Source organism: Piliocolobus tephrosceles, chromosome 7 (assembly GCF_002776525.5).
Source record: "Piliocolobus tephrosceles isolate RC106 chromosome 7, ASM277652v3, whole genome shotgun sequence".
In the NCBI taxonomy this organism is placed as follows: Eukaryota; Metazoa; Chordata; class Mammalia; order Primates; family Cercopithecidae; genus Piliocolobus; species Piliocolobus tephrosceles.
The window spans coordinates 38,000,309-38,025,879 of NC_045440.1; the positions used below are offsets into that span (position 1 = coordinate 38,000,309).

Below are 25,571 nucleotides of genomic sequence, written 5' to 3' on the forward strand. Positions count from 1 at the left end.
CTGCGGAACGATGGGCCAACTAAACCTCTTTTTAAAATAAATTACCCAGTCTCAAGTAGTTCTTTATAGGAACACGAGAATAGCCTAATACAACACACTTCATGGTTTTCTCAGGAGTAATTTGAGAAATCGCTCCTTTTGTTTGTTGAATTCGTTATTGTCCCTTCTTGGTGTAGATACCTCGGAAGTTAGATTTTTATTGTGACTTGCCGTCGGAGTGGAGATTGTGTCAGACCTTTTGTTACCTCTGTTTTGCATTCAATCTGGGAGAAGGCATTGAATTTACCGTAGTAGCTTACGTTAGTTTTAGGGGAATAATGGGATGAGATTTGCCTTCAGTCTGGGTGATGAGCAGATAGCCTTCTGAACCTGTGTGCTCCGTTTTCTTTCTGCCATTTTCAGTCATAGGCAGTATTGCCCTGTTTCTCTCTGCCCAGTTCACAGACTGTTCCAGTTTAAAATCAGAGATCTCTCTTGACATTGGTTTGCCGTGGGAGAAAAATGGTGGGTTTAGTAGGAGAGACCTCTGTCTGCATCTGTAGACATAGGCCAGTTACGGTCCCAGTAGAATTTCATGGCATCACCTGCTGTTTCTGGATGCCATGACAATAGGATCATGAGCATTGTTAGTACCCAATTTGTGATAGTTTAGAACTCTTATCCCTGGAGGTGTGGACTAGCTCACTGGCTTCTTGTCTGCTTTCAGTCTCTTAGCTCTTTTTCCTCAGTTTTACATGTTGAGAGAGAAATGCTAAATGTCTCTGAATAGGTATGACTGCATATATGTATGCATAAAAAATTTATTAGTGGTTCATTATATTTTGTGTGGCATGTAAGCCTACAGTCATGTCTAATTTATCTTGACTAAAAATGCGTGCTTTTTTCTAAATAGAAGCAATAAATATAGTGTTAATAATGCTACAGTTATATATATATATGTATATACTAAAATGTACTCTTTGTTTTTATTTTATTTCTTTTTATTTTTATTTCCATAGGTTTTTGGGGAGCAGGTGGTATTTGGTTACATGAGTAAGTTCTTTAGTGGTGATTTGTGAGATTTTGATGCACCCATCACTCAAGCAGTATACACTGAACCCAATTAATAGCCTTTTGTCCTTCACTTCCTTCCTACCCTTTTCCCCTGAGTCCCCAAATTCCATTGTGTCATTCTTACGCCTTTGCATCCATAGCTTAGCTCCCACATATGAGTGAGAACATAGGATGTTTGGTTTTCCATTTCTGAGTTACTTCACTTAGAATAATAGTCTCCAAACTCAGCCAGGTCACTGCAAATGCCATTAATTCCTTTCTTTTTATGGCTGAGTAGTATTCCATCATGTATATATACCACAATTTCCCTTCACTTTTATTTTAAAAAGTCACCCCCGCACATTAAATTGGTCACATTGTTCCTGAATTTATTAAGATGCTAAATTCTTACTATTTAGAATAATAAATTCTAAAGACGATGTTCATTTTTAATAGATAGAGTGACTCATTTTTATTAACTTGGGCGAATATTGTTTTATTTTATATGCTTCTGATTTCCTTCATAATCTTTACTGATGTGTTTTATTTTAGATGATTTACATCATTACAATTGATGGACAACCTTACACTCTACATCTCAGAAAACAGTAAGATGTGATTTTTTTTTAATTAAGGAAAAGGGAAAACCTGTAAGTTTAGATTTTACAGCCTTAAAGTTTTTGTGCAGTATTTAAATTCAGGAATGCTGTATAAAGTAGACTTGTTTTATCAGTTGACTTCCCAATTTAGGATTCATTAGGTCTTGAATATCAGATCTGTAGAGCTCTTTCATTTTAATTTTTGCTTGGTATTCTCAAATTATGAAGTAAATTACATACTTGTAAAATCTCTGATTGCATGTAAGCCATTGAACCCAAGAACTGCAAGTTATATATTAAGTGTATCTGGTGTGAAGTCAAATATAGTTACATGTCAAGTGATTATTGGTGGGAAATTCAACTAGTAACACAGTTTTTATGATGTGCTAATTACATGTGTGTCTATTTTTAACAAGTTTATACAAGCTACTTTACATGTAAAATTCTCTAAAGTATAAAATTGAATAATTTTATGACTTTATGCACTGTTGCCACCATCAAATATAAATCAGTTTTAGAACATTCTTTCCCCACATAAGAGCCCTCATGTTTTTTCAGTTAGTCTTTGTTCTCAGTCACAACTCTAGGCAACAATCTACTGTTTGTATCTTGATTTATATTTTCTCAAAATTTTATAAAGATAAGTTAAGTAGCCTCTTCTCTATCTGCATCTTCAAACATATGTATTTATAGCAACTGTCCCTTGTCTGCCTGCTTCCTTGTAATTGAACAAGGCTAGACGAAATTATTCTAACTTAATTCATGACTACTCTACTTAATTCACATTTACTTTTCTTCCTGTACAACTGCACAAAAGTGTTTTCTGATAGGATCATCAGTGGTCCTCATGTTTTTGAATGCCCTGTTTGTGTTTTAGTTTTAACTTTTCTTAACCAGTTGGCAGCATTGATCATAGTTGACCGGTGTCTCCTCCATAAAATACTGTCTCCATTTGACTTCCAGAATACCACAGACTCCTGGTCCTGATTTTACCCATTGTGGATACTTCAGTGCTCTCTCTTTCTCTCTGTCTCTCCTTTCTCTATCTTTTCTTTTTTTAAAATTCTTTCTCATCTCTCAAATCTTAAAGTACTCCATGGTACTGTTTCTGCATTCTGTTTTTTTATTTTTCTCTAGCTATATTCAATCACCTGGTTGTCTAATTCTTGTGACTTTAAATGCCACGCACATGTTGGTTGCTCCCAAATTAACATCTCTACCTTATTCCTCTTCAATAAACGCCATATTCACTTACCTGAGTACTTAGTTGATAACCAAGTATTTGCTAGAATCCTCATAGGTAACATGTCTAAATAGAATTCTGACTTTCTTCTCAAATTTGTCTTTCCCACAGTCATGTCAGGAATTGGCAAATATACCAGTTTTTCAGGGGAAAAAAAAAAACATTTAAAAAGTCAGAGTCATACTTGACATCTTTCTGTAGTTTTCCCCTATTTCCAGTGGATTATAAACCCATATATTCAAAATATATCTATATCTATCTCTAAGCCCTACAAAATATATCCAGAATTAGACCTCCCCCATTGATGCTATCTTAGTTCAAAGCACCATCATGTCTTACATCTAAATGGTTTCCCTGCTTCTTCTGCTTATTTGTCCTGCAGATTCTTCTCAACACAGCACTGATTTTATTAAAACATTGGTCTGATGCTGTCTTTATCTGCTGAAACCCTCCAATGCTTCTCACCTCTGTTATACCATCTCTTACTATAGTCTCTCTTCATCACTCTACACTCCAGTCATATTGCCCCCTAGTTGTTCCTTGTTTGTACGAAGCATATTTCTGCTTGAGGGTCCTTGCGTTTTCTATTAATTCTGTCTAGAATAACACTTCTGTGAAAATCCATGTGGTTTATTCCTCAGGTATTTAATCATCTATTCAGAGAGATTTTCCATGCCATCTTATCTACATTTTGTAACCACCCTCCCCAGGCCTTATCTATTATCATCTAATTACTAATACTATGTGCCCCTGGCTATCACAAAGACTAAGGCTTTTTGTCTCTTGTTTATTGCTGAATCCCAGCACCTACCTGAGGGTCTGTCAGATAGTGAACACTCAGTATAGTTGTTGAACGTCATCATACACAGCCATACGCACATATATCTGATGCAGAGGAGTCCCAAACTCTGTCCCAGTTCTGAGAAAGTCTAAACTCCTTGATTCACCACTTCTATGAATTTCAAGTGTTATACCTCATACCTCACTAGAGTCACTCTAATTAAATCATGCAATTATATAAAGCTGATGAAATCATGTTATATAAAATGTAATATTTGTTTTTAACATTTATATTAAAATTATGACTCAAACTTTTTTATTATTTCTTGCTTTTTTTTTAGATCATTCTTACCCCAGAACTTTTTGGTTTATACATATAATGAAGCTGGATCTTTGCATTCTGAGTCTCCATATTTTATGGTAAAGTAAGATACCTTATGTTTTTTGTTAAAGGGGATATATTATTACCATTAGATTGTGTTTCACGTTGACAGTTCAATACAAATGTTTTATCCTTACTGACGTGTTACTGACTTTTGTACGTAGAAGTGGCATGTGATAGAGATGAAACCCAGGTACAAGAGAATATTTACAAAGGCCTAGGTGGTGCAAAGTAAAGAGTGTTGTCACAAATCTTTTTTTTTTTTCTGAAAATATGCATTAATAATTCTGCATGATTCATGATCTTATTAAATCTTTTAATATTTTGAATCTTCTGACATGTTTGACAATACATTTTTTATTCACAACAAATTTATATACTTGCCTTTCTATACTGTTTTTCAGATGCATTGCCATTACCAAGGATATGCTGCCGAATTTCCAAATTCATTTGTGACACTCAGTATATGTTCTGGTCTCAGGTAATAGCACCTTATAAGAAATCTATAGATGGAGAATTTAAGATATACTTTAAAACAAAGCTTAGTGACTAGCAGACGCACATCAAGAAAGTTTAAGGGAAATCAAAATGGAAAGTTTTCTTTATAACAGCTTTATTCTATTTATATTAATGTTAATACTTAGACCTAAGGGCCTACTCCCATGAAATCAGTCAAGGGATATCATGGAAAATGGGATAGTTTCATGAAAGAAAACTAAAATATCTCCTTAAGTGTGATTGTTGTATTCTGCATCTGTTTTCTCAAATAGTTATGGAAAATGGCATTAATTCGTTATATAAATATAATAGGAAAATATAGTATGTTCTCATCTTAGTACCAGATATAAAACAACTAATTAAGAAGATCCCTCAGGAATAAAGGATAGGGAAAAGTGATTTTTGTTACTGATTCTAGGAGACTCACTTATGATACGTTCATCAGGAAAAGAAGGATACAGAGCAGAGAAAAAATGTTCTCTCTAACTTTCCTTTGGTTTCAATTGCCTGATTTCCAGAATTTGTTCACATCAACTCAGAAACTTGGCATTCTCTGAATGTGGTTTTTATAGATAACAACCTATTTAGATATAGAGTCTACATACATGCTGTCCTTTATCAAACCTTTGTAAGAACAGGAACATTATTCCTGGGATTCTCAACAAATATATTTGTTTGTGGCAAATTTGGCCTTAATTAATATGATTGCCTTACAAAAATATTCTTCATTGCATTTAGATCTTTAAAATGTAAGCAAAAGGAAGCCAAATATGGTGGCTCTTACTAATGATAAACTGCCCCCCCAAAAAAAAATGGAAAAAGAAAATGGGCTTAAAATGTGTTCTTTAGTATAGTTTTTTTTAATTTCTTAGGCCATTTCAGATTATCATTTTGATGGGATCATTTGTGGGATTTTTATAACTATTTTCTTATGCTTTCTAAATTTTCAGGGGATTTCTCCAGTTTGAAAATGTCAGTTATGGAATTGAACCATTAGAATCTTCAGCAAGATTTGAGCATATAATTTATCAAATGAAAAATAATGATCCAAATGTATCAATTTTAGCAGAAAATTACAGTCATATTTGGCAGAAAGACCAGTCCTACAAAGTTCCTTTAAACTCACAGGTGACTGTCATCATTCTGATGTTATGACATACTAGAAAATTGCCTGTGTAGTTTTCTTTTAAATCATGAAAGGAATTTAATTAGCTACTGAGTAGGAATATTAAATTTTATATATTTTTCTACCTTTAAATAAAACATTGAAACTTCATCTAAAATACTTGGAAAGTTACATATTTCAAGCTTAATATTTTATGATGTATTACGTAACACTAATTTTTATATTTTTTTCAAGCCAAATGGATACTATTGAAAAAGTTTAGAAATGCAGAAAGAATAGTCACTGTTATTCCAGTACCTTGATAAAATTACTTTTAATATTTTGATATCTATCTTACATACTATCTGAACATATCTTTCTAAAATACACAGCCATTTGCATGTTGCTCAGTGCTCTTAATTTGCTGCTAGACTAGGTATAGAATTCTTGCTTGACAGTTTCTTTCTTTCAGCACTTTGAATATTTCAATCCATCACCATGTGGCCTCTGTTTTTTTCTGATAAAAATATTCTATTATTCTTATTGAGAATTCCTTGGACAAAATGAATTGCTTCTCTTTTGTTTCTTTCGAGATTCTTTCTTTGCCTCTGTCTTATGGCAGTGTGCTTATCATGTGTCTATGAATGGATCTCTTTGTGTTTACCATAGTTGGAGCTCAAAGCACTTCTTGGGTCTGTAACTGGATGTGTTTTGAAATTAAATTAGCTTGTGTGAATCCTGAAAAAAAAAAAAATTCCGTGAAGCTGTGAAACCAACTATCTGTATGGTTCCCAGAGACTTGACACTTTTTTGCTACTTTAAAATTTGTCTTGATTTTGTAGTTCATTACTGCCAAAAGTATTTACTGAGATAAATAAAAAGGCATTCTTCTCAGGTTTTTGGTTTCAGGTGAGATATGGAAAGCTGGAAACAGCATTGCTTCCACATATACAGCAGAGTAAAATTTAGACCAACTGCACATTAATGATTTTTATGGAATACATCAAAAACCTGAGATTGTAGATTAAACCATTAACAAATATGTGGAGGAAAAAAGTGCCTATAGGTTGTGATGGGAACCAAATGTATAAAAAACAGAGTTTTTCTTTTTCCTTTTTTTTGTCACCACAATTAATTTGGTATCAGTACAAAATAACCTGCTACAACTATAAGATGTTCTTTGTAAGCCTCATGATAACCATGAAGCAACATTTTTAACAGACCCACTAAAAGTGGAAAGCAAGAAATCAAAACATACTTGATAGAGAAAAAATCACTTAACCACAAAGGAAGATAGCAAGAAATGAAAAAAAAAAAAAAAGAAGTTTATACAAAACTACTAGAAAACAAATGAGAACATGGTAATACCAACTTCTTACCCATAAATAATTACCATGAATGTAAATGAATTATTCTGTCCAGCTAAAAGAAATAATGTGGCTTAATTAGTGAAAAAAAATAGGAGGGAGGAGAACAAAGATGGCCAACTAGACACAGCTAGGAAGGTTATCTCCCACTGGAAAACAAGACAAAGAAGACCAACACATTCTGAGCAGATCTTTGGAAGGAAGAATTTGAGGGTGGGTAGAGGGAGGATGTAGACCCTGTGCTGAATGGGGAGGAAGCTGGGAACCCTGCACAGGGCTGTTAAGCACCAGGACTCATCCCTGGCTTCCAGTAGCTCCTGGGGAAGACGTGAGTTAAATGTTAGAGGAGTAGCCCACTCTCACTATAAAAACTTCCAGAATTCTAGCTGCAGGAGATCCCATGACCCCCACAGACACTTGATCTGGCAGGGAGAGCTGCTTGGAGAAGTAGCAGGGACAGGACCCCAGCCTGTGCAGAACCCAGGGAGTTTGGTTCAGGAAGAGCTGCAGTGGAGTAAAGCCAGGAGCGCTCATACCCGAAGGCTCCCCACACTCCTCTAGGTGGCTTTGGCTTTTGTTGATTGTTGGACCTGGACAAAACAGGGCTGCCTTGCCTGGGGGGACAAGGCCATCTGATCTGAGCACCCCACTGTCTGACGTATTCTTCTGGGATACCTCCCTGGCTACATTCATTTGCAGCACAACCTCAGCTGCTCAACCTGAATGCCTCCCTCTTGCTGCTACCATAGCTCCTTCACCAGCAGACCCTACCTAACCATTGGAGAAATTTAGCAGATGGACTCTTGCCAACACACGTATGCCAATAGCCTCTCCCACCACTTTGTTGGTGCACACTCACCCATAGCCTCCCCCATTATTTTTCTGGTATGTGTGCATGCACCTTGCTGTTGCAACCTCATCCCTGCTGGTACATGTACACGTGCAGACTCCATAGAACTACCACTGCTGGAACATGCCTGGATGCATGGACTCCAGCATGTCTCCCTGTTGCTGCTGCCATGCGTGCATGCATGGAAGCCAACATGCCGCTACCACCACATGTACATGCATACAGACCCCGCTGCACCGCCAGTCAGCCACTGCTGGTCTGCATGAAGGAGTGCAGATCCTGCTGCCATCACCATGACAGAGCACTTTTGATAGCACCCCCAAATGGAATGTTGTTGCCAACATATCAGGAATATCTTGGCCCCTCAAGCACAGCAGGCGCTTAACCAAAGAACAAAGCCACGGGCCTGATTTCAGCCCCCCAGGGTTACAGCATGCTGCCCAGGAGCACAAAACCAAGCATGAACCCCCTAAAATCATCCAGATACAGAGTCATTTGACTGAACCCAACTTACAAACATGGTCAAACCCTCAGAGCATCAAAGAATATAAAAACAAAAAGCCTCACCCAAAGGACAAAAACTTTAAACATCAGCCCACACAGATTAGGAAGCACTAGCACAAGAACTCTGGCAACTCAGAAAGCCAGAGTGTCTTCCTACCTATAAATGACTGTACTGTATCTCTGGCAATGGTTCTTAACCAAGCTGAAATGACTGAAATTACATACTTAGAATTCAGAATCTGGATGGCAATAAAGATCATCAAGATTTAGGAGAAAGGTGAAACCCAATCCAAGGAATCTAAAGAATCCAATTAAACAATGAGGAGGTGAAAGAGGATATAGCCATTTAAAGAAAGAATCAAACTGGTATAACAAAACTGAAAAATTCACTAAAAGAATTTCATAGTACAGTCAGAAGTGTTAACAACAGAATAGACAAAACTAAGGAAATAATTTCAGAGCTCAAAAACTGGTTTTTCAAATCAGTCAAACACAAAGAAAAAATACAAAAGAATGAACAAAACCTCTGAGAAATATGGGATTATGTAAAGAGAACAAACCTATGATTGTCATCCCTGAAATAGAGTGAAAGAGAAAGAGCAAGCAACATGGAAAACGTATTTGAGGATATTTTTTACAAAATATTTCCATACTTTACTAGCGAGATTATCATTTAAATTTAGGAAATTCAGAGAACCCCAGGAAAATGCTATACAAGAACAACCATCCCAAGACACATAGTCATCAGATTCTTCAAACTCAATGTGAAAGAAAAAACATTGCAAATAGAAACAAGGGGCAGGCTATCTACAAAGAACACCCTATTAGGTGAAGAGTAGATTTCTCAGCAAAACCCTAGAAGCCAGAAGAGATTGAGAGCCTATATTCAGCATTCTTAAAGAAAATAAATTTCAACCAAGAATTAGATATCCATCCAAACTAAACTTTATAAGCAAAGAAGGAATAAAATCATTTTCAGACAAGCAAATGCAGAGATAATTTATTCCACCAGATCTGCTTTACAGGAGACCCTTAAGGGAATGCTAAACATGGAAACAAAAGACCATACAGGGCACCACAAGAACACACGTAAGTACACAGACAATTGACACTATAGGGAAACTACACAATCAAATCTTCTTAACAGCCAGCTGACAACACAATGACAGGATCAAATCTGCACATATCAGTATTAACTTTGAAAGTAAAGGAGAAAAACACCCCACATAAAAGCATGGCAGGTTGCATGAAAAAGCAAGACCCAACTGTATACTTTCTTCAAGGGACCCATTTCACATGCGATGACACCCACAGATTCAGAGCAAGAGATGGAGAAAAATCTACCAAGCAAACTGAAAACACAAAACGCAAGGGTTGCTATTCTAATTTCAGATGGAATAAACTATAAACCAACAACAATCAAAATGGACAAAGAGCACTGCATGATGATAAAGGATTCAGGTCGACAAGAAGATTTAACTATCCTAAATAGATTTTCACCTAACACTGGCACACCCAGATTCATAAAGCAAGTTCTTGCAGACCTACAAAGAGATGTAGATAACTACGCAATAACATTAGGAGACTTCAACACTCCACTGACGCGGTAGAAAGAACATTAAAGAAGAAAACTAACAAAAATATTTGGGACCTAAACTCAGCATTTGACCAAATGGGCCTAACATGCATCTACAAAACACTCCACCCTATGAACAACAGAATATATATTTTTCTCATGGGTGTATGGCATGTGCTCTAAAATCAACCACATGCTCAACCATAATGCAATTCTCAACAAAATAAAAAAAAAAAAGTCATATAGACCACACTTTTTGGGACACAGTATAATAAAAATAGAAGTTCACACCAAGAAGATCTATAAAAACCATACAATTATATGAAAATTTAGCAACTTACTCATGAATGACTTCTGGATAAATGATGAAATTAAGGCAGAAATCAAGAAATTCTTTTAAACCAATGAGAACAAAGATACGACATACCAGAATCTCATTCAGTAGCAGGTTGTTTAACAGAATCCCACATGAGCATCTCAGCAGATGCAGAAAAGACTTTCAATAAAATTCAATATCCTGTTATGTAAAGAACCCTTAAACTAGGCGTTGAAGGAACATACTTCAAAAAAATGAGTCATCTATGACAAACCCACAGCAAACATACTCAACAGGCAAAAGCTGGAAGCATTCCCCTTGAGAACCAGAACAAGACAAGCATGCCCACACTCACCACTCCCATTCAACATAGTACTAGAAGACCTCACTAGAGCAATCACGTAAGAGAAAGAAATAAAAGGCATTCAAATAGAAAGAGAAGAGGTCAATCTCTCTTCATAGATGGTATGATTTTATACCTAGAAAACCCCATAGTCTCTGCTCAAAGACTCTTAGATGTAACAAACAACTTCAGCAAAGATTCAGGATACAAAATCAATGTAAAAAAAAAAAAGTAGCACTTGTATACACTAATAACAACCAAACTGAGGGGCAAATCAAGAACATAATCTCATTCACATTAGCGACAAAAAATAAAATACCTAGGAATACAGATAATCAGAGAGGTGTAAGATCTCTGTAACGAGAATCAGAAAACATTGCTGAAAGGAATCAAATGACAGGAACAAATGGGGAAAATATTTTATGCCCATGGTTAGTAAGGAAGAATCAATATTGTTAAAATGGGCCAGCCGCAGTGGCTCATGCCTGTAATCTGAGCACTTTGGGAGGCTGAGGCAGGCAGATCATCTGTTATCAGGAGTTTGAGACCAGCCTGGCCAACATGGTGAAACCCTATCTCTACAAAAAAATTATATATATATACAAAAATTAGGCAGGAGTGGTGGCGTGTGCCTGTAGTCCCAGCTACTGGAAAGGCTGAGGCAGGATAATCGCTTGAACACAGGAGGCTGAGGTTGCAGTGAGCCAAGATGGTGCCACTGCACTCCAGCCTGGGTGACAGAACAAGACTCCTTCTCAAAAAGAAAAAAAAAAAATGTTAAAATGTCAGTGCACCCCCAAAACAATTTACAGATTCAATGCCATTCCTATCAAACAACCAACAAAGTTTTTCACATAATTAGACAAAACTATTCTAAAATTCATATGAGACCAAAGAAAGAGCCTGAATAGCCAAAGGAATTCTAAGCTAAAAGAACGAAACTGCAGTCATCACATTATCCAACTTCTAACTATACTTTAAGGAAGTAACCAAAACAGCATGGTCCTGGTAGAAAAACAGAAACACAGACCAAATGGAACAGGTTAGAACCCAGAAATAAAGCTGCACATCTACAACCATCTTATCTTCAACAGCATCAACAATAACAAAACAACTGGGAAAATAATTTCTATTCAATAAACAGTGCTGAGATAACTGGCTAGTCACATGCAAAAGATTGAAGATGAACTCCTTCCTTTTACAATATACAAAAATCAAATCAAGATATATAAAAGACAGTATAAAAGCTAGAGCTACAAAAACTCTAAAATAAAACCTAAGAAATATCACTCTGGACATAGGCCCTAGCAAAGATTTTATGATGAAGATGCCAAAAGCAATTGTAACAAAACCAAAAATTGACAAGTGGAACCTAATTAAACAGAAAAGCTTCTGCACAGCAAAAGAAGCAATCAACAGAGTAAACAGACAACCTACAGGATGGGAGAAAACATTCACAAAGTATGAATCCAGCAAAGGCCTAATATCTAAAATTTACAAGAAAAAAAAGAATCCTATTTAAAAATGGCCAAAGGACATGAACAAGCACATTTCAAGAGAAAACATACATGCAGCCAACAAGCATATGAAAAAATATTCATCATCGGTGATCATTAAAAAAATACAAATCATAACCACAATGAGATACCATTCCACACCAGTTAGAATAGGTATTACTAAAAAGAAAAAGTGACAGATGCTCATGAGGCTGTGGAGATAAGGGAAAAATTGTGCACTGCTGATGAGAATGTAAATTAGTTCAGCCACTGTGGAAAGCAGCTTGGAAATTTCTTAGAGAACATGGAACTACCATTCGACCTGGCAACTCCATTATTGGGTGTATACCCAAAGGAATAAAAATCATTCCACCATAAAAACACATGCACACATATGCTTATCATAGTACTGTTCACAATAGTAAAGACATAGTATCAACCTAGATGTCCATCGATGATGGAATGCATAATGAAAATCTGTTATATGTACACCATGGAATACTACACAGCCATAAAGAATACTAAAATTATGTTCTGTGTAGCAATATGAATGGACTTGGAGGCCATTATTCTAAGCAAAGTAATGCAGAAATAGTAACTGGAATACCACATGTTCTCACTGATAAGTGGAAGGTAAACATCGAGTACACATAGACACAAAGAAGGGAACAATAGACACTGGCCTACTTGAGAGTGTAAGGTGGGTATAGGGTGGGGACCTATTTGGTACAAAGCTCATTATCTGGGTGACAAATTAATCTGTACATTAAACCCCTATGACATGCAATTTACCTATGTATCAAACCAGCACTTGTACCCCCCAAACCTAAAATAAAAATTGGAAATGAATAAAGTTAATAAAACCAGAAACCCTAAAACAAGGCCTAGCTATTTGATGTCTCCAAAGACTCACTTTTTCTTTAAGTATACACATAGACTGAAAGTAAATGGATGAAAAGTATATATTTAATGCAAATAAAAACCGAAATAAATTAGGAGTAGCTATACTTAGATAAAAATATTCTCCAATGAAAAAAGTGTAAAAAAAAAAGGCAAACAAGGGCATTATATAATGACAAAGTGGTCAATACAGGAAAAGGACTTAACTATCACAAATATCTTCGCACTCAATAACTGTAGCACCTAAATATATAAAGCAAACATTAATAGATCTAAAAGAAAAGATAGACACATATACAATAATAGGGGATTTCAACACCTCACTTTCAGTAAAGGAGGAAACATGCAGGTATAAAATCAATGGAGAAATACCACATTTTAACTCTACTCAAGATTAAAAGAGACTTAATGGACATTTATAGGAGATCTGATCCAACAACTAGAGAATTCACATGTTTTTCAACTGCATATGGAGCATTCTCCAGGATAAGTCACATTCTGTGACACAAAACAAGTCTTCATAAAGTTTTTAAAAATTGAAATTGTATCGAATACCTTTTCTAACTATAGTGGGATAAAACTAGAATTATAAGAGAAACATTGGAAACTGTACAAATACATGGAAATTAAAAGCAACATGCTCTACATAAAAAAATCGGTAGCATTTCTCTATGCCACTAGTAACCTATTTATCAGATAGATAACCTATCTGATAAAGAATTCAAGAAAACAATTCCATGTATAATAGCTACAAAAAATAAAATAACTATTAGTAAGTTTTTCTAAGGAGATTAAAGATCTCCACAATGAAAACTATAAAACATGGATGAAAGAAATTGAAGTAGACACAGTAAATGCAAAGATATCTAATGTTCCTGAATTGGAATAAGGTTGTTAAAATGTTCATATTACTTAAAGAGACTTACAGATTCAATGCAATTTCTGTCAAAATTCTAATATCAGTCTTTACAGAAATAGAAAAAACTCAGTGCAAAATGTATATGTAACAAGAAAACACCCCAAATATCTAAAGCAATCTTGAGCAAAAAGAGGAAAATATGCTATAAAGCAATAGTAACTGGAACAGCATGGTATTCGCATTAAAACAGACACATAGACCAATGAAACAACATAGAGAGCCCAGAAATAGAAGCATGCATTTACAGTCAGCATTTTTTTTTTTTTTTTACAAAGGTGCCAAGAACTCACAATGGAGAAAGGACAGTCTCTTCAATATATGGTGCTGGGAAAACTGAATATTCACACACAAAAAAGAGAAAGTAAATTCCTATCTCTGAACTTATATAAAAAGATCAAAATGTATTAAAGATTTAAACTTAAAACCCCAAACCATGAAATTATTAGATGAAAAGCCTAAGCGAAACTCTACATGATATAGGTCTGAGCAGGGAATTTTTTAGACAGGACCTAAAAAGCACACACAACAAAAGCAAAAAACAAACAAACAAACAAAAACAAACAAAAAAACGAAAAACAACCAACCAAACAAACAAAAACACTACAACAAACTAAAAAGCTTTTGCTGGCAAATGGGCAAGATACTTTCTCAAAAAAAACACATACAAGTAGCCAACAGTTATATAAAAACAGAATGAAATCCCATCATTGGCAACAACACAGATGAACTGGAGGCCTTTATCTTAAATGAGACAAGTCAGACACAGAAAGATAAACACTGTATGTAGTTACTTATAAATGGGATATAAATACTGTGCACATGGGGTTGTAGAGTATGGAATGATAGACAATAGAGATTTGAATGGGTGAGGAGGTGAGAGACGGGTAGATAATGAGATAACATTTAATGGATACAATATACAATATTTGGGTGATGGTGTACATTTATATCCCAAAAAGATAAGCTACAGACCTGAAATGTGACAATGGACTGATATTGAGACAATATAAATAACTCAAAAGTCAACATTTAAAAAATACAATTAAAGAATAGCCAAAACATTAAGAGGCATTTCACTGAAAAGGATATAGACATGGCAAAAACAAAACAAAATAAAAAATACATTAAAATATTTACATCATCACTACCCATTAGAAAAATGCAAATTAAGAATATTATCAGGTACAATTACATACTTAATAGAGCAGGTGAGTTTTTAAATGTGACATAAATACATGCATGACAAAATGGCACACACACACACACACACACACACAGAGACTGTACCCATGTCAGTGTCCTGGTTTTGATAAGTTTATGACCACTGGGGAAAACTGGATGAATGACACATGAGTTCCCTGATCTTCTTTGGTATGTTCTAGTGTTTCAATTTTTTTTTAATTTTTTAAGTATAAAATATGGAAAATAAAAATAATCTATTAATATTATAATAATTTTGGAAGTTACTTTTATTACAGGTAACATATCCAACAATATTGTGAATATTATTTTAAATTTATTTAAAAACTCAGATACTAAAGATATTTATTTTTGTTTTGAGACTAACAAGAATATAAAGTCACAATAGTAATGACATGGAATCAACCCAGATGCCCATCAGTAACAACTGGATAAAGAAAATATGGTACATATACACCATGGAATACTATGCAGCCATACAAAAGAATGAGATCATGTAATTGCAGGGATATGGATGGAGCTGGAAGCTGCTATCCTCATCAAACTAAAGCAGGAACAGAAAACCAAACACTGAATGTTCTTTTATAAGTGGGAGCTAAATGGTGAGAACACGTGGACACATGCAGGGAAACAACACACACTGGGGCCTGTCAGAGGGTGGAGGATGAGAAGAGGAAGAGGATCAGGAAGAAAAGCTAATGGATGCTGGTCTTAATACCTGGGTGATGGGATGATCCGAGCAGCAAACCACCATGGCACATGTTTACCTATGTAACAGACTTGCATGTCCTGTACATGTACCCCTGAACTTAAAATAAAAATTGGAGATTTAAAAAAATGTATATATACATATATATTCAATTTCCAACTTTTATTTTTAACTGCTTCTACTTAAAAGTTATTGACAAAACTAGTTGTTTTTCTAAAAACAAGTACATCAACACACAAGGCAAAATTATATTCTCATTGATTAAAAATAGCATAAGGAAAATTATATGTAATATATGATGTATATTATATATATAATTTTACACATATAATATACATAATACATATATATAATGGCCTTTAGAAAGATTCTATTGAAAATGTTCACAATTTTAAATGTATTAACCATGAAATGCAATTTTGAAAATAATCATAGGCAATGTAATGAAAATATTAAGATAATATTGAAAAACACATTGCTCTAAAATATCCGAAATATAGCATTAGAAGGAGAGACACCTAAGAAAATAAAGCCCCTGAGAATCTATCAAGTGCAATTATTTTACTTATGCAAGTTTTGATCAATGAGAATATAATTTTGTCTTGTGCGCTGTTATATTTGTTTAGAAAAACATCTAGTTTTGTCAATAACTAGTTTTAATTATATCAAAATAATACAAACTTATTAATTTTTCATTTCATATCTTATTTAATGCTATTTACAATATGCTTGTCATACTTATTTTACAGATACATAACTGAGGTTATAATAAGTTACATAACTTAACAGAAGGCACAGAGATAAAAGATTTAGAGGAGTCATACACAACACACACTGCTGTTTGTAAACCTCTAAGACTTTCTAGTTTTCCAGGCTACCAGTCTCTCTCTCTCTCTCTCTCTCTATATATATATATAGTCAATTCAGTTGCTTTTGGGTATGAGTGGACAGTTACATGGATGAATCGTATAGTGGTGATGTCTGAGATTTGCTTCACCCGTCACTTGAGTAGTGTTCATTCTACCCAATATGTGGCTTTTAATCCCTCACTCCCCCTCTCACCCTCCCCATTTCTGAATCTCCAGTTTCCATGATACCACTCTGTATGTCTTTGCATACCACTTAAAAGTGAGAACATATAGTATCTGTTTTTCCATTCCTGAGTTACTTCACTTAGAATAATGGCCTCCTCCATTCAAGTTGCTGCAAAAGACATTAATTCATTTTTTTTATGGCTGAGGAGAATTCCGTGGTGTATATATTATCCACTCACTGATTGAAATACATTTAGGTTGGTTCCATATCTTTGGAATGATGAATTGTGCTGGAGTAAACATATGTGTGCAGCATTCTTTTGGATATAATAATTTCTTTTTGGGGGGATAGATAATCAACAGTGGGTTTGCTAGATCAAATGATAGATCTACTTTCACTTCTTTGAGAAATCCCCATACTGCTTTTCCATAGTAGTTGTAGTAATTTACATTCCTACCAGCAGTATGTACATATACTCCTGAACTTGAAATAAGTTCCCTGTTCACCACATTCACACATCTATTTTTTTTTTTTTTTTCAGTTTTTAAAATAATGACCATTCTGGCTGGGATAAAGTGGTATCTTATTATAGTTTTTTGTCAGTTTGTTTTTTGTTTTGTTTTGTTTTTTGAGATGGAGTCTCGCTCTGTTGCCCAGCCTGGAGTGCAGTGGGGCGATCTCGGCTCACTGCGAGCTCTGCCTCCTGGGTTCACGCTATTCCCTTGCCTCAGCCTCCCAAGTAGCTGGAACTACAGGCACCCACCACCACATCTGGCTAATTTTTTGTATTTTTGGTGGAGATGGGGTTTCACCGTGTTAGCCAGGATGGTCTCCATCTCCTGACCTCATGATCTGCCTGCCTCGGCCTCCCAAAGTGCTTGGATTATCATTATAGTTTTAATTTGCATTTCCCTGATGGTTAGTGATGTTTAGCATTTTTCATGTTTGTTGGTCATTTGTATATCTTCTTTTGAGAAAGGTCTATTCATGTAATTTGCCTACTGTGTGGTGGGATTATTTGTTTTTATCTTGCTGATTTGTTTGAGTTCCTTGTATATTCTGGATATTAGTCCTTTGTCAGATGCATAGTTTACAAATATTTTCTCCCCTTCTTTAGGTTGCCTGTTTATTCTGATGGTTATTTCTTTTGCTGTGCAGAAGATTTTTAGTTTAATTATGTCCCATTTATTTATCTTTGTTTTTGTTGCATTTGCTTTTGGGGTCTTAGTCATAATTTCTTTGCCTAGGACAATGTCCAGAAGAGTTTTTCCTAAGCTTTCTTCTAGAATTTTTATGGTTTCAGGTGTTAAATTTAAGTCTTTGATCCATCTTGAGTTGATTTTTGTATATGGTGAGAGAGAGGGATGCAGTTTCCTTCTTCCATATGTGGCTATCCAGTATTCCCAGCATCATTCATTGAACAGGGAGTCCTTTCCCCAATTTATGTTTTTGTTTGCCTTGTTGAAGATCAGTTGGTGGTATTTGGGTTCATTTCTGGGTTCTCTAGTATATTCCATTGGTCTGTGTATCTACTTTTATACCAGTACAATGCTCTTTTGGTTACTAAAGCTTTGTAGTGTGGTTTGAAGTCAGGTCATGTATTGTCTCGTGATATGTTATTTTGCTTAAGAATGCTGGTATGTTTCTGTATCCTCCCAAATCTCATGTGAAATTGTAATTCCCAGTGTTGGAGGTGGGGCCTGGTGGAAGGTGATTAGATCATGGGGGTGGTTTCTCATGGCTTAACACCATCCTCCTAGTACTGTTCTTGTGATAGAGTTCTCAGGAGATCTGGTTGTTTAAAAGTGTGTAGCACCTCCCCTGCTCTCTCTTTCTCCTGCTCTGTCCATGTGAGACATGCCTGCTTTTCCTTTGCCTTCCACTATGATTGAAAGTTTTCTGAGTTTTCCCAGAAGCTGTCATGCTTCCTGTACAACTTGTGGAAACGTGAGCCAATTAAATCTCTTCTTTATAAATCACCTAGTCTCAGGTATTCTTTTATAGCAGTGCAAGAATGGACTAATAAAATTGCTTTGGCTATTCAGATTCTTCTTTGGTTCTATGTGAATTTTAGGGTTTTTTTTTCTAATTCTGTGAAAACTGATTTTAGTATTTTGATAGGAATTGCTTGAATATGTAGATTGCTTTTGGCAGTATGGTAATTTTCACAATGTGGATTCTTCCATCCATGAGCATGGGATGAATTTCCACTTGTTTGTGCTATCTAGGATTTCTTTACACAGTGTTCTGTAGTTCTCCTTGTAAAGATCTTTCACTTTATATAGTGAAAGATATATATATATATATATATATATATATATATATATACCTATATATGTATAGGTAGGTATATATATACATATACCTATATATGTATAGGTAGGTATATATAAGATCTATACCTACCTCCTTGGGTAGGTATATTCTTAATTATTTTATTTTATTTTTGCAGCTGTTGTAAAAGGAATTGAGATCTCAATTTGATTCTCAGCTTGGTCATTGTTGGTGTACAGCCGTGCTACTAATTTGTGTACGGTGATTTTGTAACCTGAGACTTCACATAATTCACTGGTCAAATGTAGGAGTCTTCTGGAGGAACCTTTTAGGGATTTTTAGGTATATGATTATAATATTGGCAGACAGAGTTAGCTTGACCTACTATTTTCCAATTTGGATTTCCTTTATTTATGTCTTTTGCCTGATTGCTCTTGCTAGGAGTTCCAACATTATGTTGAATAGAAGTAGTGAAAGTATCCATCTTTGTCTTTTTCCAGTTTTCGGGGAATGCTTTCAGCTTTTTACCCATTCAGTATGATGCTCACTGTGAGTTTGTCATATATAGCTTTTATTATTTTGAGGTATGTTCCTTCTATGCCTAGTTTGTTGAATTTTTTTATTATAAAGAGATGCTAGATTTTATTGAATACTTTTTTCAGCATCTATTGAGATTATTATAATTGTTTTCCATTTTTATGTGGTAAATCACATTTATGGACATGCATATATTGATCCGCCCCTGCATCCCTGAGGTGAAACCTTCTGATCATGGGTGAATTATCTTTTTGCTGTGTTATTGGATTCTGTTTGCTAGTATTTTGTTGAGGATTTTTGCATCTGTGCTCTAAATACCTTGCAATAGTTTCAGTAGGATTGTTATCAATTCTTGTTTGAGTGTCTGGTAGAATTTGGTTGTGAATTCCTGTGGCCTTGGGCTTTTCTTTGGCAGGTTTTTAAAATTACTGACTCAATCTCACTGATGGTTATTGGTCTAGTCAGGATTTCTATTTCATCTCGATTCAAGCTAGTAGGGTTGTGTGTTTCCAGGCATTTATCCATTTCTTCCAGATTTTTCTAGTTTGTGTGCATAGAAGTGTTCGTAGTAGTCTTGGATGATCTTTTGTATTTCTGTGATGTCAGGTGTAATACTGTCATTTTTATTTCTAAATCTTATTTTAATCTTGTCTCTACTTGGCTAATGGAGCTAATGGTTTATTAATTTTGTTAATCTTTTCAAAGAACCAAGTTTTCATTTCATTGGTCATTTTAATATTTTTGTTTCAATGTCATTTAGACCTGCTCCGATCTTTGTTATTTCTTTCCTTCTGCTAGCTTTGGGTTTGGTTTGTTCTTATTTCTCTAGCTCCTTGAGGTTGAGATTAAATTGTCAATTTGTGGTCTTTCAGACTTTTTGATTTAGGCATTTGGTGCTATAAACTTTCCTTTCAGCGCTGCATTTGCTGTATCCCAGAGATTTTGATAATTTGTATTATTATTACCATTCATTTTGAAGAATTTTTAAATTTTCATCTTGAGTTTATTGCTAACCCCAAAATCATTCAGGATCAGATGGTTTAATTTTCTTGTATTTCTATAGTTTTGAGGGTTCCTTTTGGAGTTGATTTTTAGTTTTACTCCATCGTATCTGAAAAGATACTTGATATAATTTTGATTTTTAAAAAATTTATTGAGACTTATTTTGTGGCCCATCATATTATCTGTCTTGGAGAATGTTCTATGTGCTGATGAGAAGAATGTAGTTCTTGGGTAGAATAGTTTGTAAATATGTGTTAGGTCCATTTGTTCTAGAGTACAGTTTAAGTCCTGTGTTTCTCTGTTACCTTTCTGCCTTGAACTCTGTCTAGTGCTGTCGGTGGAGTGTTGAAGTCATCCACTATTATTGTGTTGCTGTCTATCTCTTTTCATAGGACAAGTAGTCATTGTTTTATGAATGTGGGAGCACCGAAGTTAGGTGCATATAGATTTAGGATTGTAATATCTTCTTGTTGGATTGATCCTTTTATCATTATATAATGACATCTGTATCAGTTTGTGCTCACACTGCTGATAAAGACATACCCGAGACTGGGTAATTTGTAAAGGAAAAAGGTTTAACGGATTCACAGTTCCACATGACTGGAGAGGCCTCACATCATGGCAGAAGATGAAGGAAGAACAAAATGACATCTTTCATGTCAGCAGGCAAGAGAGCTTGGGCCAGGGAACTCCCATTTATGAAACCATCAGATCTCATGAGACTTATTCACTACAATGAGAACAGTATGGGGGAAACTGCACCCATGATTCAATTATTTCCACCTGACCCCACCTTTGACAGATGGGGGTTATTACAATATTTGGGTGGGGACACAGTGAAAGCATATCAACATCCTTTTGTCTTTTAAAACTGTTTTTGCTTAAAAGTCTATTTTACCTAAGAATAGCACCTCCTGCTTACCTTTAGTTTCTATTTGTCTAGAATGTCTTTTCCATCCCTTTGCCTTGAGTCTATAAGAATCTTTACATCTTAGGTGAGTCTCTAGAAGACAGCAGATGTTTGATTTGTGAATTTTTTTATCCATCCTGCCAATATGTGTCTTCTAAGTGGTATATTTAGACCATTTACATTCGACATTAATATTGAGGTGTGAGAATCTGCTCCAGTCATGCTGATTGTCACAAAGATACTTCGTATTCTTCATTGTGTGATTGTTTTATAGGTCCTATGCATTGTATGCTTTCAAGAGGTCCTATTCTCTTGTGTATTGACATTTTGTTTTAAGAGGTACAACTCCTTTTAGCATTTCTTGTAGGGCTGATCTAGTAGTGACAAATTCGCTTAGTATTTGCTTGTTTGAAAAAGACTTTACTTCTCCTTCATTTATAAAACTTAGTTTTGCTGGCTACAAAATTCTTGGCAGAGTTATTCTTTATAAAGAGACTAAAGATGAATGTCACCCCTTCTTGTTTGCAAGGTTGCTGCTGAGAAAGTTAAACTTTTTAGTCATTAAGTATCGATTTTAATAATTCTATAATTTTGATTATTTTAGTGCACCCTTTTCTCACTCAACGTTATTTCAGTTTGAGCAATAAGTTGTATGGTCATTCAATAGTATGATCACAAAAAACACACCAATAACAGAAAGTTTAAAAGACAAAACTCACATATTTTAGAATATTGAAAAAAAATGAGAGTCCTCTTTTTTACAAAATTGCATATATACATGTATACACAAGGAGAGGATATATAAATAGATGGATAGATAAATAAACATATATGTCTTGATAGACTGATAGATTTAGATGATGAATAGATAGTAGATAGATAAACAACAATAGATATATGAGATGAGGCATACTTTACTTTCCCATGGAAATATAAACCAACCTATTTAAATAGAGGCTCTATCCAGTAAGCTTATTCGTTTGCTTGTTTACCTATTTTAACTCGGACTATTCTATTGCAGATTCAACACCCTCTTTACTCTTGTATTTGGTGGCCAGTAAATATGCTTAGATCAAAGAGGAAATTTCTCTGAAGTTCTATGTGTGAGAAGGCACTTCAGTTTGTTAGAAATAAAGCTCATGTAAAATTATCAATAAAGTGCTCAATGAGGATGTAATAAGTGATGATTTATAGGCGGTAATCATATGGGTACACAGGGAAGAACAGAATGTAAAATATCAGAAATAATTCAATAGTTCCAGAGCATAAGCTTTGTGTGTCATTTGATATAATATAATGATTATTGATTGTGCTAAGATAATAACCTATAAATCATCAATTATTATTAATAGACAAATCACAGTATTTACCTGAATTTCAGTATAGACTATGTGTTCTCAAATATTTCCTATATCTCTATGAATGGACAATTTTCAGTATGCCACAGTTAGTGTTGCTTAGTCCTTCATAAGACAGTCAGTGAAAAATGTTCAAAGTATAGATTTGTCAGTAGATGAAGACAGCAGAAGGTGTATCTTTATGTTTATGTTTTTTTCTCCTCATTCAACATTAACAGAGACTAGACCCTTACATTACTCTAGCAGGTTCATTGTAAATATTTTAAGCTTGAAATATGTTTTGAAGTAGAATTTTCTACATTGGAATTAATTTTTATATTTAAGTCCTCATGAAAATTTTATATGCAATTTTTTGCTGTCTTTACATGCCATTTTTTCTGTTAAATTCAATACATGTTAACATTTTATCAATCCCTGTTGTTGTTGTTTTCTAGAAAAAAAATCTTTCAAAACTATTACCGCAATATCTGGAAATATACATTATAGTGGAAAAAGCTTTGGTAAGTATGCTTTCAAGAGGTCTTTCAAAAAGGAACTAAGTATGCTTTCAAGAAAGAACTTTCCTTCTTGCCTTCCTGTCTTCTCCCTTTTCTCTCTTCCTCCTCCTTTCCCTTCCTCCATTGTCTCCCTATTTTCTTCCTCTCCTCTCTTTTCCTCCCCTCCCCTCTGTCTTCCCTTTTCTTCCTCTACCCCTCCTTCATTCACTCTCTTCCTTTGTTCCCCTCCCTCCCTCCCTCCTTCTCCTTGTTACCAAGATTATCCTAGCCTAATCAAATAAGTTAACGAATTTTCTTCTTCTTATAGTCTCTTTGAGAATTTAGATGTTATGAGTATGACTCCTTCCACATATAGTTGAAAGAATTTACTCTGAAACCCTGTAGACCTTAAGTTTTCTTTGGGTAAATATTTTAAAGTACACATTAAATTTCTTTACATATGATATACATAGGGAAGTTTAGATTTTCTTTAAACTTGTTTTACTTTCCACAAGTTAGATTGTTATGGTTTGAATGTGTTCCCTTCATAATTCATGTATTAAAATGCAATGACCAATGTTATGGCTTTTTAAGGAATGAGGCAATTCTGCCATGAAAGATTCTTCCCTCATGTATGGGATTAAGTCTCCTATAAAACAGACTTCATGCAGCATTCTGTAGCTTGCCTTTCTGCTTTCCTCCCTATGAGGACATAGCAAAAAGGTCCTCACCAGACCAGTTTGTGGTGCCTTGATCTCGGACTTCTCAGCCTCTAGGACTATGAACAATAAATTTGTGTTCTTTACAAACTACCCAATCTGTCATATTCTGTCATAGCACCACAAATAGACCAACACAGAAGTTGGTATCAGGAGTGGGTGTTGCCATAGCAAGTGTCTAAAAATGTGGAAATAGTTTTGGTGCCTGGCAATGGGTTGAAGCAGGAGCTGTTTTGAAGTAAATAATGGAAAAAGCTTGTATTACTGCGAATGGAGTATGAAGGGTGAGTCTGATGAGAGCTCAGAAGAAGAGAAGGGAAGTAGGGAAGTTGTGAATCTTTTTAGAGATTAGTGGTTATGAATAGTTTTTAGAAATTACTTAAGTGGTCATGAACAGAATGCTGGTAGAAATATGGACAGTAAAGGCTATTCTTATGAGAGCTCAGATGGAAGTGAAGTCCAAGGTACTGGAAACTGGGAGAAAGGCCACTCTTGTTATAAAGTGGCCCATCACTTGGCTGAGTTAAGCCCATGCTGTAGAACTTTATGGAAGGCAGAACTTAAGAATGATGAACTCAGGTATTTGGCAAAAGAAATCTCTAAGCAGCAGGGTGTTCAGGATGCTGCATGGCTTTTTCTACTTATTTATAGTAAAATTTGAGACAAGATAAATGGTTTAAATGTAGATTTTATAATTAAAAGGGAAGAAGAATATAAAGATTTGAAAAACTCTCAGCCTGGCCCTGTAAAAACAAACAAACAACAAAAATAAAAGGTGGAGGTGGGAGTGGGAGTGGGGTAAGTATCTATGGTAGAGAATAGCAAGAGTGTGTCAAGTGACCTTTAAAGAAAATTGGTGTGGATAGTGGAAGTCAGCTGCTATTTATCAACACAAGAGGAGAATAACCCCAAAGACATTTTGGAGATTTTCAAGGCTGCCTTCCTATTACAAGCCCAGAGCGCTAGGGATTTGTAAGCAAGACAAGTTAAAGAGAGAAGCCAGAATGCTTATAGGACCTTGAGACTTACACACCAGGGCCACCTCAGGTCTAACATCCTTGCCAGGCACTTCTCTGCTGCCCTGGCTGTAGCTCAGCTGGGCCCAGGTGCATCTCAGACTGTGATTTCAAAGGGAGCAGACTGTGAATTTTGGCTGTGTCCACCTGGTGCTCACTCTCCAGGCTCACAGAGTGCAAGAGCTGTGGTGACATGGCTACCTCCACCTATATTTTGAAGGATGCCTCAGAGAGATCCCACTAAGTCAATGTCTAGCAGACACATAGGTGATGGACCACCCACAACACCGCAGAACTATAGAGCCACCAGGAAGGAATGACAGCCTGGGAAAGCGGCATGTATGCATTTTCAATGTGTGAGAGCTGAAGCATGGGCTGCACACAGCAAAGCCTTTGGGGCTCAAATCCCACCCTGGTGTGTCTCA

At 35.3% G+C, this 25,571-nt stretch overlaps 1 protein-coding gene across 2 annotated transcripts in view; it reads left to right on the forward strand.

Moving 5' to 3' along the window:
• Positions 1-25,571, forward strand: part of LOC111544189 (disintegrin and metalloproteinase domain-containing protein 18) — a 148,176-nt gene that overhangs the window by 19,249 nt on the left and 103,356 nt on the right. For both annotated transcript variants that reach the window (XM_023214646.2, XM_023214647.2), the window contains exons 3-7: positions 1,585-1,640; positions 3,996-4,074; positions 4,441-4,517; positions 5,485-5,662; positions 23,370-23,435. In XM_023214646.2, coding sequence (XP_023070414.1) covers positions 1,585-1,640; positions 3,996-4,074; positions 4,441-4,517; positions 5,485-5,662; positions 23,370-23,435 — 456 coding nt within the window. The remainder of the gene's footprint in view (positions 1-1,584; positions 1,641-3,995; positions 4,075-4,440; positions 4,518-5,484; positions 5,663-23,369; positions 23,436-25,571) is intronic.